Source organism: Symsagittifera roscoffensis, chromosome 6, assembly GCF_963678635.1.
Source record: "Symsagittifera roscoffensis chromosome 6, txSymRosc1.1, whole genome shotgun sequence".
In the NCBI taxonomy this organism is placed as follows: Eukaryota; Metazoa; Xenacoelomorpha; order Acoela; family Convolutidae; genus Symsagittifera; species Symsagittifera roscoffensis.
In genome coordinates this window covers 2,706,965-2,724,941 of record NC_087067.1, presented here as the reverse complement: position 1 = coordinate 2,724,941, position 17,977 = coordinate 2,706,965, and the positions used below count along the sequence as shown (strand labels likewise).

At 33.8% G+C, this 17,977-nt stretch overlaps 2 protein-coding genes and 1 long non-coding RNA gene across 3 annotated transcripts in view; 1 reads left to right on the top strand and 2 right to left on the bottom strand.

Moving 5' to 3' along the window:
• The window catches only part of LOC134848127 (copine-5-like), a 546,303-nt gene that overhangs the window by 204,044 nt on the left and 324,282 nt on the right, over positions 1-17,977 (bottom strand). The window lies entirely within an intron of this gene.
• On the bottom strand, positions 462-4,759 carry LOC134848880 (uncharacterized). Its single transcript, XR_010162964.1, has 3 exons — positions 4,628-4,759; positions 2,615-2,835; positions 462-666 (listed from the first exon to the last, which is right to left on the bottom strand). It is a non-coding gene; the product is annotated as an uncharacterized LOC134848880 (long non-coding RNA).
• Positions 8,395-14,595, top strand: LOC134847662 (cilia- and flagella-associated protein 276-like). Its single transcript, XM_063864825.1, has 4 exons — positions 8,395-8,606; positions 8,993-9,121; positions 12,729-12,961; positions 14,215-14,595. Exons 2-4 carry the CDS (start codon positions 9,026-9,028, stop codon positions 14,408-14,410), a joined length of 525 nt encoding a protein of 174 aa, XP_063720895.1. The 5' UTR covers positions 8,395-8,606; positions 8,993-9,025; the 3' UTR covers positions 14,411-14,595.

Sequence of the window (17,977 nt, the reverse complement as noted above, 5' to 3'; positions counted from 1 at the left end):
TGGGCCTTCGTGGCTTGATGGTGTTTTGCCAAATGAAGCAAATTTGTTTAAGTAATTTCACAGAAATAATTTTGAATACAGATATCGTTTAAAACTATTTTATTAGAATTTTAGATCTGATATATTTTTTTTCATGGCTGTTCAAGTCTGAAAAACTTTAGTGGCAAGTTATGTTTTAAATGAGAAATCAAAAAGAGAGTTTTGAAAAATGAAAAAAAAAAGAAATATTAATATGTTTAAAAAAAATAAATTTAAAAAGGTTGTAGGTAATAATATTTTCCGGAAGAAAAAAATCAAAATTTATCTTGAAAAATTTACAGGGTACGGGATTTACAGGGTCATTTTTATGTCAAAGTTTAATTGCAATTATTTTTCGTACAGAAAGTAAACGTTTTTGTTGCTGTCGCTTAATGTTGATTCTTTTTTTGAGCCAATAAATATTTAAATGCAGAAGCCCGCCTGGAAAGCATAGTTTTGAGTGTCATGATTTATTGCAATTGTAGCAAACAGGAACTCCGTAACTGGTGGAACGATGCCGCTTCCAAAAATGTCGATGAAAGAATTCAAAGCTAATGGGTAGTACTCTAGACGTCGGAACTGTGATACGAACAAAAACAGACCAACGATGTATGAGTTGAGAACCAGAGAAAGCAGGCCAGTGATTGACTAAAACACAAAAACCTTTTTTAAATTTGGTTGAGGTCTTGTCTGTTAAAATTTGATGCTGCTCAAATCATACTGCTCAAATCTGATTAGTTCAAAATAATTCCAGCGAATGAAATCCGGATTTTTATGAAAAACAGCAGCTCATATACACATTTGGTTCTTTTGTGCCGCATAACAGAAAAGAATTTTTGGTTGGACTATTTTTTATCATTAGAAATGCTTCAAACTATTAGGTGCAAGACATCAATTTTGAAACCGTTTCTTGAAATAATTAAACCGTATTTTTAGAACCAACTTTTTAAAAATCATTTTGTATAAGGTTATGCATCTTACAAGAATACAAACACTAAAAAAATCGATCCAAACATTTAATTTTCTGGTCCAGTTCACTGATATAAACTTTTCTCATTTACTGATCTAAATATTCACAAAAAGGTGAACCAAAATTGCTTTACTAATACACTGGCTCATAGCATTTCAAATTAAAATCTCACACCTGCAAGCATTTCAAACTAAAACGGTAGTTTACCGGATGGAAACTCATTATTATGAAGCCTAATTTAAAAAGCTTTGAAACTTCTCAAAGTACCAGAAAAAGAGTACACTTATTTATTTTGAATAAGTTTTGAGCTGAGAAGACGAAGGCAGTCATCAGTCTTGGCATTTAATTAGAGAAAAAACTATTTAGTTGCTTCTTTTGATTTATTTTTAGATCCCGAATTTTATCACTGATTTTTAGGAACCGATTTTGTGTAAAACTGACTCTGTAAAAACTGCTCAGCATTCTTAGATTGTTTTCTGAAAATTCAAGGCAGCCCGTTTTTTGTTATTCATAATCTCTTATTTCTGACAAGTAATACTCTAGTTTAATAGGGCGAGGGATTTTCATCCTCTCGCTCAAATGAAGCAAACATGGATAGCGAGTTTATGTACCGAGAGCAAGCAAAGTCTGCCATTGTTATTGAAACTTCAAAAAGCATAAAAATTAAAATAAAGTTCGATTTCGCTTCAAAGGTCTTGTCGTTTCTTGTGATATAACATTTGGATGTTTGGGGGTTTTGGGGAATGGGTTAAGTTAGCATCCTGGACGATTCTTTTATGCTTAGTTTTTTTACACGGCAGATTTGTTTAAAAAAACAGTTCAGACACTGAATTGAGTTTAAGCACTAGGTAGCTTTCTCATAGAGTAATTTCAGATGAGGTACACCGTCTGTTTGTCACGCTATCTTATTTTCGGCCGGATAGATTCGTGCAACTTCTTAGTCTAATACCAATCTTAATCTTACTCTTATATCTCCTAGTCTCAATAGATCTAGTATATACTGGTATTTGCGGGTTATGGAACAACTGTCTTCTAAGATTTATTCAAAATGTTTTCGTGCTGAAGCTACAAGTAGTTTTAGCACTACAAATAATTGTCAGTGTTAGTTATGAAATATGATTGGTTAGTTAGTAATATTTTATGGCGATAGTTTTATCAATAATATAATTGCTTATAAATACTAGTTTAGAACTTGATCCTGAATAGTGAAAATGAAGCCATAGTGAGTGTGCGACTACGACTCAATTTTATCACATCACTCTTCTCTCTAAACTGCAAAATTTTTACACAATATTTTGGTCTTGGGAGTTCTTCAATACAAATTGGAGCACGGCTCACATGATGTTTGATGATAATTTACCCGACATCCGAGTTTTTGTTGTGATAGCTGATTTGACCAGTAAAACTCATCCATTTAAGTTGCTGGCGCTAAATTTGGTGCCTTATGAAAATGTGGATGCAGAAGCAACTAAGAAGTTAACACCAATACAAGCCAAATTGCACTGGATAGGCGCACAATTTTGAGCTTGTATTTTCTTGGATTCCAAGGACAAGTCTTCAAATTTGTTAAATTTTTTCGCGAAATCAATAAAAGATCTGACAGATGTTTAAATTTCTTGATCTTACCATAACAATCAAGTTTGCCAGTTTGATCTTCCAATATGCTTGCGTATAAGTCCAAAAGCCAACCGAGATAATCGAGAACAAGTTAAACGGTCTTGAGGTTGTCCTCGCTGTCGTCATGTCCAAATCACCACCATCGTCACTCCAGTTTCCAAATACTGAGATATTGCTCATGATTATAAAATATGGTAGATTGCCTGAAACTTTGAATCCAATTGTAGGCCCTAAAAAAACTAAAAATTACGATACACATGAGAAACTACAAAAAATGGGAAAAATTGGTAAATGTGCGAACAATGCTCAGATTCCGATCAAAAACCTTTATGATAAGCACTGAAACTAAATTACGACATATAATTAATTATTAATAGCTTAAATAGGTATAAAAACTAAATAATTATCCAGCAGCGGATTTAGGGGGAGGGGGGTTGGGGAGTTATGGTGGGAATAAAGCTTGTCTTCCCTTAAGAACTTGACCCTGCCAACCCACCCAAAGGGTCCTTTCTTCGGTACTAATTTAAGACATCAATACTTGGCTGTCCCTATCTTTGGAATAATACTCCCTCCCAATAAATACTAACTTTGAGGGGAGCGCGCGCCAATAAAAACGCAATTTTTTGGCCAACACTTTCCAAAAAATCTGTAAAAACACCTTTTGTTTGGTTGTCTCAGAAAATTTGGTCAGAATAAGGCCTCATTGTGATTTAGGAGAGCTAAAAACATTCAATTTGGTCAAAGTAAAACGAAAAAAGGCCAGCAAAGTTTTCGAATTTTCTTCGAAAACCCTACAACACCTCAAGAAAACTTAGATCCACTCCTGTTCTGAAACTTTAGAAACTATTTTGCGAGTAAAGCGTATATCGTGATATTTCGGTCGAAAACAAATTTTCTGAAAGAAATGATTCAGACCACACTATTTCGACACTTAAGAAATGTTTCAACAGTACTTAAATATGATAACATTTTCAATTTAGAGCAATTTTTTTTAGAATGCTCCAATTTTTTAGAATGCTCTAATTTATCGCAAACAAGGATAACCGGATGCTGTGCAAGTACCACAGAGTGTTTTATGTCATAGTTACTTCTTAAAAAACTACAAAAAACGGAATGAAAAATATTTTTTCCAAAGCGGAATAAGCTAGTTGAACTACATTTCTCGTTCGCTTATGATCGCTCAAAATGAGGGTAAAAGCAAAATTTTTATACCGAGACTTCTCAAATCTATGCATTTTCTCCCTAATTTTAAGATCTTCTGACTCGCAGCTATAACATGATAATGACCCGACCCTGCTTACATTCTTATTTGCGTGTAAATCAATTATTGAAACGTGAAATAACACTAAAACTAACCCGAAGAAGAACTCTTTTGCATTTTTGTTGATCAAAAAAAAAGTTGCACCGGAACGAGTACAAAGTTTTACACAACGCTTATTCTTTTTCAAAACTTGGTAAGGAGTTTTTCATAATGAAAAATCATAATAACAGTCTGTTATTTATCATAGCAGCCTGTTTATTAATTTACCGTCTGTTATTGTATAGGCTGTTATATTGAATTGTTAACAAAAAACTATCCGAGAGAACCAAATGGCGTGCAAATAGCATAGATGTTTAACACCACAGTCAAGAGGAAAAACATCACACAAAAAAAACTTTAAAAACTCAGACAAAATTCAAATTTTATACCGAACATTTTTTAGATAGATATTTTAAGATAGATAGAAAGATAGATCGATGGATAGATAGATAGATAGATAGATAGATAGATAGATAGATAGATAGATAGATAGATAGATAGATAGATAGATAGATAGATAGATAGATAGATAGATAGATAGATAGATAGATAGATAGATAGATAGATTAGATAAAATCAGATGGTTGTTATAACCAGACTAAGGCTGAGATTTAAAAAATTGCGCTTAACACAGCGTTGCTATAAACAGTTTGTTAAAAATTTGTGACAAGGGCAAAGCGCTCTGTTTCTCTCTTGATCATTTTTTGATGAGAAAAGCAAACCTGTTACAATTTTCAATACAAAACCGGCTGTAGAGGAAAAAGAGTTCTCAGGAGAGGTGATACATCTGAAATCTTGAATTTGCAACTGTAATGATGTGAGAAGATATTTGAATTCTGTTATCGACAATATGCTGATTTATTGGGACCAAATTGTTTGAATTAGCATTTCCCGTCGAAATCAAAAACCTTTTTTTACTTTTAAATTCAATGGAAATCGTTTTTAGTGAGCATATTCTACCAAGTTGTCTCCAGAATGCTGATTGCTGCATTAATCATGTATTTGGGTTTCTTCCAATATTCAGGATCATTGATTATAGAGGAACTTTTCATTTAATTGAAAAAAAAATTGGCAAACCCGCTTATATCAAAATCGGCAAACCCGCTTATATCGGCAAACCCGCTTATCATTACACTGAAATTATTTAAAAACCCAATATTAATTGCGGAACAATTAATTGGGAACAATTGATGAAAATGAAAATATTTCGCATGCAATGCTTCATTTGAAACAAAAGATATACAATACCTATTTAAGAAAATCATTTTTTCAACAAAAGTTGTAGCACTACTTTGAGTGAATTTTGTCCCGAGTTTTCCAAATCCCACACAAATTCAGAGTATAATATTGAGAGGAACTTAAGATACAAACTGAAAAAATGAAAAAAACCTTGACTTTGGGAGTGCTTTACTTTATGTTTTTGCTTTCTAGGCAAAATCAGTTACCATGAAAGGTCAACAGCATGAGTAAAATGATAGAACATACTGAAGTTCCGTTAGTTTTAACAAAAAAACCCAGTTTCGAGACAAACTGGCTCAACTTTTTTGAGCAGGTAAAGCGAGCAATTAGGTCTTTTAATATAAAAATTTAAAAGAAAAATTTACTTTCACTTCATTACATTTTTTAAGAAGGGCTTTTTCTAATGCATCTTTGGCAAAAAATGAAGAAAATAACTGCAGAAGAAAAACTTTGATTTATTTTTTTAAAATTTTTTTGTTCAGTTTTTTGAGACAATTGTTCTCGTTTATGTCTAACTCATTTTGTGTTCGTATAGTTCGATCATCATACCAAACACGGAAAACCGCATCAATTTGAAAGAAACAATTTTATGAATGTTATCGGAATGTTCTTTGCTGATATGGCTGTAAAAAACTCAGAATGGGATATACGAAAGTACTGGGAGGTGTTGATTAAGCCCCTACGTTAATCTCCAATTTTATCAATGGCTCAATTCAGGCAATTTAAACTGCCTTTTTCATTATTCTTTTTCTTGAGAAATTTGTATTAAGAAATGAAAATTAAGAAAATTTGTTAAAAAAAAACGCTCACTCTTTGGAAACCTTCGAGTAGGAAAAGAATGAAACAAACGTACAACTACAGATTCCGCATAAATTAAAATAACAATGATATAATACTAATTAAATCAATGGTTATAATAACAAGAACAGTCCTAGCAAAAAAAAACTTCAACCAAACTCAACGAAAATTTTATAAAAAAAACTTTAAAAAAAAAACTTGCATACAATGAACTCGGCGATGGCCTATAGTGCGCGGCCGTTCTAGTTACTATTGTCAATTTTGAATGATTATATTATTCTCAATGTTTTGATTTATGCGGTAACTGTTTTGTCTACTCTTGTTTTGCATTTTTTCCAATCAAAAATTACACGAACGCAAGCGTTTTTTTTGCAATAAAATTTCCGTTAACTTCGCTTCTTCAAAAACAAAACTTCTCAAGAAAAAGAGCGATAAAAATGGGTCGAAATAACCTGAATGGAGCCATTGATGAAGTTGGATATGAACTCCAGTGGCAAAAACTCTCTACCAAAAACAACGAAAACTTAGACTTTTTAAAAGTTTGAAAGATAAGCTTCCTGATTTTATAACCAGTCAATTTTTGGTGTTTAAACTCCACAAATCAAGGTAACTATCCCATAAAAACATAAGTTTAGGATATCATTTTTTTTCGTTTTAACTACACAATTCAAAGCAACTATGTAGTAAAACATTTTTAAAACTTAGGCTGAAGAAAGGACACCATTCTAAGATCAAATAAAACTTTGACTTCATCCCACCCACCATTTATGAGCATCATTCAGAGTGGTTATTTAAGATTGATTATGAAAATTACTAAATATTTTTGCAATGCCCAATAAATTCATCAAAGGCCACTTTTATTACAATCGGAAAATATGATAAAAATATTTTTAATAAAAGGTGGAAATAAACATAGCTAAATAGTTTCAGATCAAAATGATAAATTGTTTGAAAAAAAAATCCTTTTTCTTCAACTTTTATTTTTACCATCACCCCCCAATCACACACACGCTATGCGCTCAAACACAAAGGGTTATATTTAGTTTCTCATGTTCTAAAAATAAGATCAAAGAACTTGATTTACGAACACGTTTTTAAACCCTCCATAACTGTAGAAAAAATGATCATAGGTATTTTAAAAAGTATTTGAGGTCCGGACAACAATATTTTTCATAGGTATGCAAATTTTTCACAAAAAACGAAAAATATTGAGCTGAAGAAACGAAAACTGACGGAATAAAAAACCACTGCCGGCATAAAAATTTGGTGAACATTTTCCAACATTGGAACAAAGAAAAAACGAAAAATAATCGAAAGAGCCGGAAAAAACCCTACTTCCAGCTTTAAAATTGAACACATTTTGGAAGAGAGTGGTAAATTACATAGTGAAACTTTGTTAGCCTTGTTGCTACCAAAATTTGAACGTAATTACTCGCTATATTTTAACAGAAAGGAAAGACAACCTAAATTGGATTCTTTTCCCTTTTCCCGCACATGTGAATTTCATATGAGAAATTAAATTTACCTTGCCATTATGTAATGCAGTTTTGCATGGTGAGCTAACTAATTCTTGCGAAACAGTTTTTTCTTCATACCGTACATCGTAACATTATGCATCCCGACATAATAACACGTAAGACAACCGAGAAAATGGAACATTTATATGTGAGTGGGGGTGGAAAAGAGCTTTAAATGAAATTTAGATATCGTTTTTGAGCAAAGACCAATGAAAGGTTGAGAAAATTGAGTTCGAATATTTGGTTGCAAAAGTCTGAAATTAAGTCGCAAAAGTCTGGAAAAATTATGCCCAGACTTTAGAGACTATAATAATCACAAACATTTTGACACAAAGTCGTATAGTCTGGAAAGTTTAGGTTGAGACTATCGCGACCCATGGCGGGGCTTTCGCGACAGTGTATTCAAATTTTCCGGCCGAAACTTTCAAAGTCTAAGCGTGAGTCTGGGATCTAAGATTCAAAGAAGAAAATAATTCACTATCATTTAAAAAACAACAACTGTTTATTGAGATTAAGTTGCGGCTCTTTTCCCTTTTCCCCGATGTTACTTAACTTCTATTTTTGGCTCCTTTCCAGTTTCCCCCTTTGAACCTACGAGTTTAATGTTTATTTTACGCGTTCATTTATGTGTTAATACAGCTAAAATTGTGATGTTACTGTGTAAAGTATGAAAAACAAATCTCTTCACTATAATTAGTTTGTTCACAATGCAAATTTCGTTGCTTTTTGAAAATGTTAAAATGGTTGTTTTTTATCAAAATTGAATTTAAATATTGGGGGGGGGGGTGAGAGGGATTGGGGTTGGAGAAGACCCCAAATTGTAAGTATATCTATACATGGTCAACTTGTTTTAAGAATTCTAAAACACTACAAGAGAACAGTTTTCAGACTATACTCTATGTTTTGTATATTTGAGTAGATAAAAGTGATTTCTGTGTTTATTAATGAGCACGTGCGTACTAACCATCAGCTGTTTTTAACAAAGCAAACATAGTGAAAAATAGACCATCATAATTTTGAAAGAACATCTCCTGATTGCTTTACTACGTTTTATAGAACCAAGTCCTACCACCGTCTCACACGCCGCTGGAACCAACACGCGTTGAAGAGAAAACAAGGAACGCGAAACAAACTTCGTTTAACCGAGGTAAAAATAAGTAATTAGTCTGAACAGGCAAGCACTTTTGCCGTCCCCCTACATAAGGTTTTTTTTTCTTTTTTTTGGAAACTTCTGTTCAATGCGTCAATTGTGGTGAAAGCTTGTACAAACAGTCTCTGTGTATACATAAGATATTCAGTCTCTATGTATAAAACTCGGGAAGCTTTTGATAACCACCCAACTCTCACTTGAAACAACACCCCCCCTGTTATAGCCCCTATTACCCATTCTAGTAAAACAAACTGTTAATTTTGAAACAAAACCTGTTAATTTAATTATATTGGCATAGTTTGCTGGTTAATGTAGAGTAGGAAAAAAACCTTAGCGGGACAACGGTAAAAAGAGCTGGCAGACATTCTGCAATAATTTTATAGAAATAAGAGAACAAATCAGACAACAGGAGCACCATGATCGCGAGCAGTCTAATGTCGAGCAGAGATCCCTTTCCCCTCGAGAAGTACCAGAATGACGACAACTTCAGAGGAAAGCCCACCTGCACCATGGTATGAAGCCGTCCTTTCCGACTATTGAAGTTGGAGAGGATTTTTAGTCTTCGAGTGTGTTTCATTTTTTCTTTGTTTTCCTTTCAAAGTCAGGCACACAAATAATCATCGGAATAAAACAATCTTAGATCATAATAAACATTCCAAAAAATTCTCATTGCCGAGAAAAACTCGATCGGAAAATCCATGCAAGCGAGCAGCATTCACCGAGTGCACATGGATCATATCGATTATATGGTCCACTTATGGTCCGTAATTATAAAAATACATAATAATCGATTAAAAATAGATGATAATCCCAAAACTTTTATATCAGAATAAAACATTATAACCGATTTCAACCCAATAAAAATGAGTTATAATTCTAATATTTTTTCTGTCAATTAAGTTAAAAAAAAATCCATTATAATCGATTATAATCAAATTTAATGGATTTTTTCGAAAAATATTCAAGAAATTTAAAATTTTTCTAACAGTTATCTCATTTCCTGTTTGCTCAATTGCTCCGTATTACGTTTCTTAAATTCCTATAGACTGGAGCAAAACCTTTCAAATTTCATAACTCATAAAAATTCCCGTTAAATTTGTTCCATTCCTGGTGTGAAAACAAAACGCCAGAAACATTTTTGTCTGTTTCATGATTTGAAACAGAAAACATTTTGAAATCTGGCATACAGTGGGTGGGCCCCTTACATCATAAGGCTCTTTTCCAGTTTCCCCCCCCCCCCCCTTTCAAAATATCGAGTTTTATATTTGTTTTACGTGTTATTACGGCTAAATGCGTGAAGTTACGCTGTAAAGTATGAAGAACAAATCTGTTCAAAATTGTCGATTTCTTCACCACGCCAAATTTCATTACATTTTGACAACGTTAAATAGACTTTTCAAAATTGAGTTTGAAAGGGGGGGGGGACTGGAAAAGAGCCCATCATAAGAACAAATTCAAACATTTTGTTCCGGCAAAAACCAGTGATTACAACTGAATAATTTTATTTCTTTTTTGAGACATGCAACTTTACCTCAATTTTTCTCGCTCGACTGAGAAAATTATGCAAAACTTTCCAGTTTCCCACCCCCCTCGTAAGATTACAAAACAAAGCTGTTCAAAAATTATTCACACGGCGTTTTTCATGTAAGAAATTTTGTAAAAATTTGTTCACCTGTTCACGCTGACAGGTTTTGATGCAGTTCATAACATGATAAATCATTTTAAATAGACTTTCGTATAATGAATTTCAGAAAAAAACCAAAGAGGGGGGGGGAACTGGAAAAGAGCTGAAATTTTCAATAAGAATGTTGAAAAATAGGGTAATTTTAGATGTCTTTTAAATGTATCAAATTTTTCATAATTTTTTCAGATAACAACTAAATACATCACTATCAAGGGCAAAACGCCATAATTCAGCCATTATAACAAAAAAAAACAAGCTTCGAAAAAAAACATAAAAATTTTTATTTAAAAAACAAGTTTTAAAATGCGAACAAGAAAAACAAATGAATTTACTTTTTACTTTTTTGCAGTTTTTTTAGCAGTTTTTTGCAGATTTTTTAGTCGAAGCTCTTTGTTTGGGAAAAAATTCAAAAATATCAAAAGCATTTATACGCAAAAAATCTAGGTTTTTGCGCTCTAGCTTTTTTATTTTCGAAACTCTAACTTTAAACTTCAAATTTGAAAAACTATTTTTACATGGTCGTAATGCAATGAAAATTGGCATGGTAGGCAAGCTAACTAAAGTTAACATATTTGTATCCATACTTCAAATAAAATCATCACAAATTTAGCCATATTGATACGTAAAACAACTAAGAAAATTGACCTTTGGAGGAGTGCAAAAGAAGCCGTCTTTTGTTCAGATCTTTTCATCAAATCACGCACAAAAACGACACTAAATTGAAACAAAACACCTGTTGTTGTAGTTTTTAAAAAATATGGCCAGATCATTCTACGCTACTTGCCGAGCAACCGGCTGTACTTGGTGTGTGATCAGTTTTTTTTCTGATTTTTCTGACCATTTTTTATCTTCATAGATCAAACAAAAAACTACTTGGCCCTGAGTATCTTGGACTGCCTTACCAACACCCATACACACAAACATAAAGACACACACACACACACACACACACACACACACCGACCCACACACACACACACACACACACACACACACACAAACATACACACACATCGACCCACACACACACCCATACACATCGACCCACACACACACACACACAAGCATACACACACACACACACAAACATGCACAAACACACACATCAACCCACACACACACACACACACACACACACACACACACACACACACACACAAACATACACACACACACACACACACATACATCGACCCACACACATACACACACACAAACGCGCGCGCACACAAACACTCATCGGCATTGCAAATTTATTTCATGTCCATTAAAATCCCCTCCTAACAGCCCCTCAACAGTAACAGTTTTGTATAATGGGATCTATAGTTTATTGGCGGGGGGCTATATCTCGTCTATGGATCTTCCCTGAACAGATATAAGCATCAACTTGCGCTTTTCTTCCCTCCGCCACCAACATTTAAATTCATTTTTGCAAACTATTTTCTATTTTCAACTATTTTTACTATTTCTGAAATATTGAAGAAAAACAACGCGTTCGTTTCTGGGCTATTTACACTTCCCCACATTTAATTTTCAATTTTTGTAAAAATCATTTTCAATTGTCTTAAACTTGGTATGAACTGGACTTGGTTGAACAAATTGAACATTACGAAAAGATTAGTTTTTCAGTCTTAACATCGTAATATTGATCATTGTAATATTGAGTTGTAAAACAATTATCTCCCCCATACCTCCTGCAAGGTTTTACAAGTAAATTTATTGTTCACATTTTCCGATTGTTATAAAAGTTGAAGAGCAGACTAATTAGGCCATGACAAACATATTTAGTCTTCATAGCCAACCTTTTGAAACTACTCATTACACCAAGCAGTTGGTGCCCATATGAGGTGGGGGAGAGAAGCGTGATTTTACTCTGTATGGCATGAAGAAACAGGGGCGGATTAAGGGGGTGGGGCCTTTGTACTATTTTGAGATATCCAGTTTTGGCTGAAAGACCCAAAAAAATGCCTAAACGCTCTTTTTTTTTCTAGCTGCTTTGCCAAAATTTTAGCCAAATCAAAGTCTTGGCTCTTCTTCCCCCCCCCCCCCCCCCCACCTCACACGAGCTTCAATATATTAGTGTAACGAGTGGTTATACGAGATTGAGTATGAAAACCAAATATGTTTGTCGTGGCCTTTTTAGTCCGTATGTAAATTTTCATTACAATCGGGCAATGTGGTCAACAAATTTACATGTAAAAATTTGCAGGTGCGGGGAAAAGGAAAAAGGTCTTTATAGTGCTTAGGGGAGAACTCGGAAACCAATTTGGTCTTCCAAAAAAAATCGACAAAATTACTTAATCCACCCAAATAGTTAGTTTGTTCACAAGTTTTTTAACGTTATGACAATGTAAACTTAGTTATTTAAAATTGAAGTTGAAATGTAGTATGAGGGACCGGAAAAAAGCCGATTCAGGTGTTGTTTGTGTTTTCAGCCTAGGTTGTACAAAGAGGCCACCCATCTGGACCAGCAGAAGGACCCCTGGAACAGACTGAACATGACCCCCACTCTGCAGAGTGTGCGTCGCATGGCCGCCCACCACGACCCCCTGGCCCCCCGGGACGCCCTGGACTTCGAATTGAAGACTAGTTACGACCAACACGGGGACCTGTTCGCCCCTCACAACTACTCTGTCATTCAGAGGGAGACGCTTAAATTGCCTCACTCGTGAGTAACACAGTTTAACATTCGCTGCTACAGTACTGATTTAAATTAACCGGACGAAACGCGTTAAACTTGAAATTTAAAACCCGTTTTTCTCAAATTGGGTTGAGTTTAGGCGAAAACTTATGAAGACAAAACTTGCTTAAAATTTTAGCAGAATTGATATGGTGTAATTTGTTTTGCAAAATTCGGGCCAAAAATTTTACCCCAAAAATGGGTCAATTTGGCTTTTCTTAGTTAATCAAAAATTACGCCGAAAATACTCAGTCGATCACAGACATAATTATATCAAAGTGAGCCCCTTACGTAGCCCAACAAACTTTAAGAAGAGTACAATCTCCAAAATATTGTATAAGTTAATTTATTTCTGTTTGACAGACAAAAAAGGTCGTTTTTTCTATATAAAACACCAACTTTTTATTTAAAAACAATTTTTAAACAATTTGCAATTTTTTTTGAAGAAAATACCCTTCATAGAGTTTGTTGGGCTACTTAAGCGGCTCACTTTGATATAATTATGTCTGTGATCGACTGAGTATTTTCGGCGTAATTTTTGATTAACTAAGAAAAGCCAAATTGACCCATTTTTGGGGTAAAATTTTGGGCCCGAACTTCGCAAACCAAATTACACCATATTAATTCTGCTAACATTTTAAGCAAGTTTTCTCTTCATAAGTTTTCGCCTAAACTCAACCCAATTTGAGAAAAACGGGTTTTAAATTTCAAGTTTAACGCGTTTCGTCCGGTTAATTTAAATCAGCACTGTAATCGTTGAAATTATTATAACGCAATTTGAGGACCTACACGATATAACCAAAACCACCCCCCCCCCCTCCTACGTTAAGTATAAAAAATTTAACCCCCCCCCCCCCCACTAGCTTAGTAGCAAAAAATTATACCCCCCTACCAGCTGAGTGGCAAAAAAATCATAGCTCCCTCCCCCGCCCCCGAGGTTGCCAATTTTCTTTTCAATTGACTCAAACCAATCAATGAGCTTTTATTCAAACTAAAAGTATCTTCATATAGTATATTTAGATATGAACTAAACGCTGCAATTCCTCAAATCCAAATCGTTGATACGTGTTGCTAGCCGGTTATCATGGGAAACAGCTGCTAATTACAAAAACTGAAAAACAAAAATTATTACAAAAAAAACTGATTTGATGATTTAAAAGTTTCGATACCAAAGTTTTTTCTTCTAAGGGCAGCTGAACAAAAAACACCAACTTGGTTTTTAATCCAAGTGTTTTCTTTAGACGAGTGTTGAAAAACAGGGAAAAACCGACCAAACTGGCGCACAACCCCATGTATCCCCCTTTGAAGATTGGGGAGGGGCAGAACAGACGGAGGATGGACCCCAACAACATCAAAGGGGCCATAGTCGGCATCCACACTGAGATTACGAACCCTGGATACTCCCGAAAGACAGACGGAGGCATCTTCACAGCATAGAAAGCCACATACACCAGAGACTAAAAAAATGTAGTAAAATTATTGAAAAAATGGAGGCTTCGACTATACATTGCTCAATAACAAAGACGTATCAGACATCAAGAGGTTCTTCTAGGCGCGGGGTTATATTGTAAAATGTAAAAATCAATTGAACCATCAAATTGGAAAATATTTTAAAACCTAAATTTTACTTTTCAGCAACTGAGTTTATAGGAGTGAAGTCATGTTACTGAAGTTTTTCATAGAAACTGCTCCATGTTTTAAGAGCTTGACAGAGACTAGATTAAATCAAGTTTGAGCGAACTTGAAAGTCAGGTGTCTTCTGGTAATTTAAATAAGAACAAACTTTAGTGTGATCAAGCCGGCGTAGAGTCCTTTCAAAGACTAATATACTGCTCTGGTCACAATTTTTTTTTCTGTATCGCAATTTTGTTTTTCATCAAATTTGAAAAAGTATATAAACAAGGATATCCGGTGGCTTTACAAGTAGAACAAAATGTTCCGATTACATTTTCAAAAAAAAAAACTTTTTTTTTCATTGTTTTCCATCATGTTAGTGTCTTTTTTTTACACACGTCGTACTAAAACTATACAAACTCATAAAATTTTAGTGAATTATGGATAAAAAATCCAATGATCTTAAAAACACAAATTTTTTGCACAATATTTTTCATTATTTTTGAAAGAACTTTTTTTGTCAGAGAAGAGCTAAGTGAAGTTTCCAAAACTAGTTTTCACATTAGTAAAATTGAGTAAAATTGCCTATTTTTCTAATTTTCAAATGTAAAAACGGTTACTCGATCACTTTACTCGCTCGAAATTAGACGACGAAAAATCAAAGGTTTCAAACTGGTTTTTCTCGACACTAGAAAAGTTTTTTGGAAATTTTATAATGTGTTTCGAATCAATTTAGAAAGGCTTCAAAATGATATATCACTTGACCCTGTTTGATGATTGTTTGTGGTATTTGATTTTGCGAGAAAAAAAGTTGAAAAGAAAGAAAAAACATCTGAATACAAAGTTCCTCCCCATTTTCAATGATCGGAACCAAAAGCAATGTTTTGATACGCATAAAATTGGGCCCAAAGTTTTTATCGTTTTGCAGCGTGGTTTTGAGCCAGAAATCTGATTGTATCATGCATTTATTTTTGGGTCATGTTTTTTTTGGCCTCGTAGTTAAATCGAAATTTGGCGCTTATTTATGATTTACATCACAAATGTCTGAAACAGGGGAGGATCTAAAATGTTCTTGAAGCCGGCAGATTATCAAATCAAATTCGAAAACTTTAATTCAAATTTTTGATGTTTGTCTTAACTTGCACTTTAACGAAACCAAGATTATGAATTAAATCGATTTTTGTTGTAAATCGATTTTTTTTCTAAATCGATTTTGTAAATATTTTGGTGATTTTCTAAATAGTTTGAGTCAGTCTAGTAGTCAGAAAACGACCATTCAAATCCATTCAAGAAATCATTCACTTTAACAAAAAAGCAATCGTTTATTATGGAATTTCATGCTGTAAACTGGTGGCGTCCCTCATGCTTGAAGGACCGAATGCTTGAAAATAACTTTAGCTCACTTTCAGCCAATCAGAATTGAGTATTCAAAATCTTGAAGTAAATCGCAAAAACCTCAAAGTAAGAAAACAAATCTAGGCCATTAGTGTTGTTTTGACCGATTAAATAATAAGCAGATGAGTTTTCAAGACTGAAAAATTCTTATGATTTTGAACTCATTAATCTTGATGATTATCTGAATAGCAATGCGGTTGTTACCCGCAATTTGTTATATTTTTGATTATTTTCCACTGATTTAATACATTTTCTGTTAATATTGACTTCGATTTTGTGAGAAAGGCATTTAGCCAATAGAAACGCTTAGCGATTTTGATTGGTTGAAAATTTTCAAGCATTTGGTCCTTCAAGCATGAGAACCCTCCCCCTGTAAATTATCTATGTAAAATTGATTTTTAGTCATTTTCAATTTCCATTTTGTGAAAACGGTTCAATTTAAACAACAGTGAGCTTTCATGTTAAGCTAATGAGCGGTTTATATTATTTGAACTAAAAAAATTCACCGTGCATGTATTGGAAAAACACCCAATCGCTCTATAGCATGGTTTTGCTCAATCATTAGCATGCTTCAAACCAATTAAGAAAAATTTATGTTTGTTTCACCGCCTACGCTACTCGTTGGAGAAAAACTACGATCATCAAGCGCATTATGCCAAATTTCCAGTTGTCAAACCCCGATAACATAACTGACAAAATCACAGGTTGAACTCGTTTTTTTTCATATGAGGAATTCTGAAATTTGCCAGCTTTTCAGCCGAACTCCAGCTTTCAAAACATTAGGCACAAAGTAGGCACAAAGTAGGCACAAAGTAGGCACAAAGTATTTACAAAAATTTTAATGCATCTTATGAAGGGTTATAAGTACTAAATAGTTTGCCTAACTCAGTTTTAAAAGATTTGCTCAAAATATGCTCAATGAAGAAAAATTTCGAGTACACAAATGTGCTAGTTAAAGCATATAAAAAAACGATTTGATTGGTTTAGAAACTCTCTGCGAAAGACCTGTTGTATAGGGGAAAAAACTAGCATGATTTGAATTAGCTCGCGAAAATAAGTTTAAAAAAGAGACTTGGCAAACAAAACTGCAAAAAGATAAACATTAAATTAAACTTTTGGCTAAATCAGCTTAAAAAACGACAAACATTTTTTAATGTCAAATTGCAGACGGAATATTTAATAGAAATTTTTTTTTACGCTATGCAAAATTCAAAGTTATTTTAATTTTATTTAATCGAAAAGGTCGGTACGAATCAACGAGCATAAGTTTTAAAAGCAACATTTAGAAAACTAAAATCACGCTGAAATAATGGTTTCTGAAAAATTTTGCCCCATTAGAAGCAAAAATATAAATTGTTTCAAAATTCGTTGATTAACAAGCTGCCTAGCTCCCATTCTTCTCGGAAACCGAGAATTAAAGTATTCATCTCGCAATTCAAATCCGTTCGGTTTCAAAAATATCTTTTGTTAAAATCCAAAGCTGGATCAGACTTTACGGAGCGACACTTCTATGCTATTCTGAAGTAAAATCACAGACAAAACATGCGGTGCTACACAGTTGTCATCCGGCATGGATAAATAAAACTCCATATAAAACTTCTTATGTTTTTATATATCATTTATGTTTTGATATTATATAACATTAATGTGTACTGGTCGATTGAAATTAATAACAAGGACGAGAACGGCGTCTAAGGAGAACTATGTTTCACAACGTAAATAAACGTTAATATTAACAAGTTGTTTTAACTTCTTATCTCTCAAGCTCGACATTATCTATCTATACAGATTCAAGGATTAACAGTTCATACCTTAAGGACATAGCGGTATGACATGGCTCAGCCATCAGGATTTTCGAAGAACCCACTCAACATAAAACCATTTTGGGAACGAGCATCGGCCAAACCTCCGTTAGAGTGGACAAAATGGGCGGCAATACTGGAAATGGCAGTATTCGCGAAAGACGGCATCGAAATTCGAAATCTCTTTCGAACA

What these genes read in the sequence shown, in the direction of transcription:
- LOC134847662 (XM_063864825.1), top strand. Translation starts at nt 9,026, where the DNA reads ATGATCGCGAGCAGTCTAATGTCGAGCAGAGATCCCTTTCCCCTCGAG. An exon ending in GAAAGCCCACCTGCACCATG is followed by an intron (nt 9,122 to 12,728) that starts GTATGAAGCCGT and finishes TTGTGTTTTCAG; the next exon opens with CCTAGGTTGTACAAAGAGGC. An exon ending in ACGCTTAAATTGCCTCACTC is followed by an intron (nt 12,962 to 14,214) that starts GTGAGTAACACA and finishes TGTTTTCTTTAG; the next exon opens with ACGAGTGTTGAAAAACAGGG.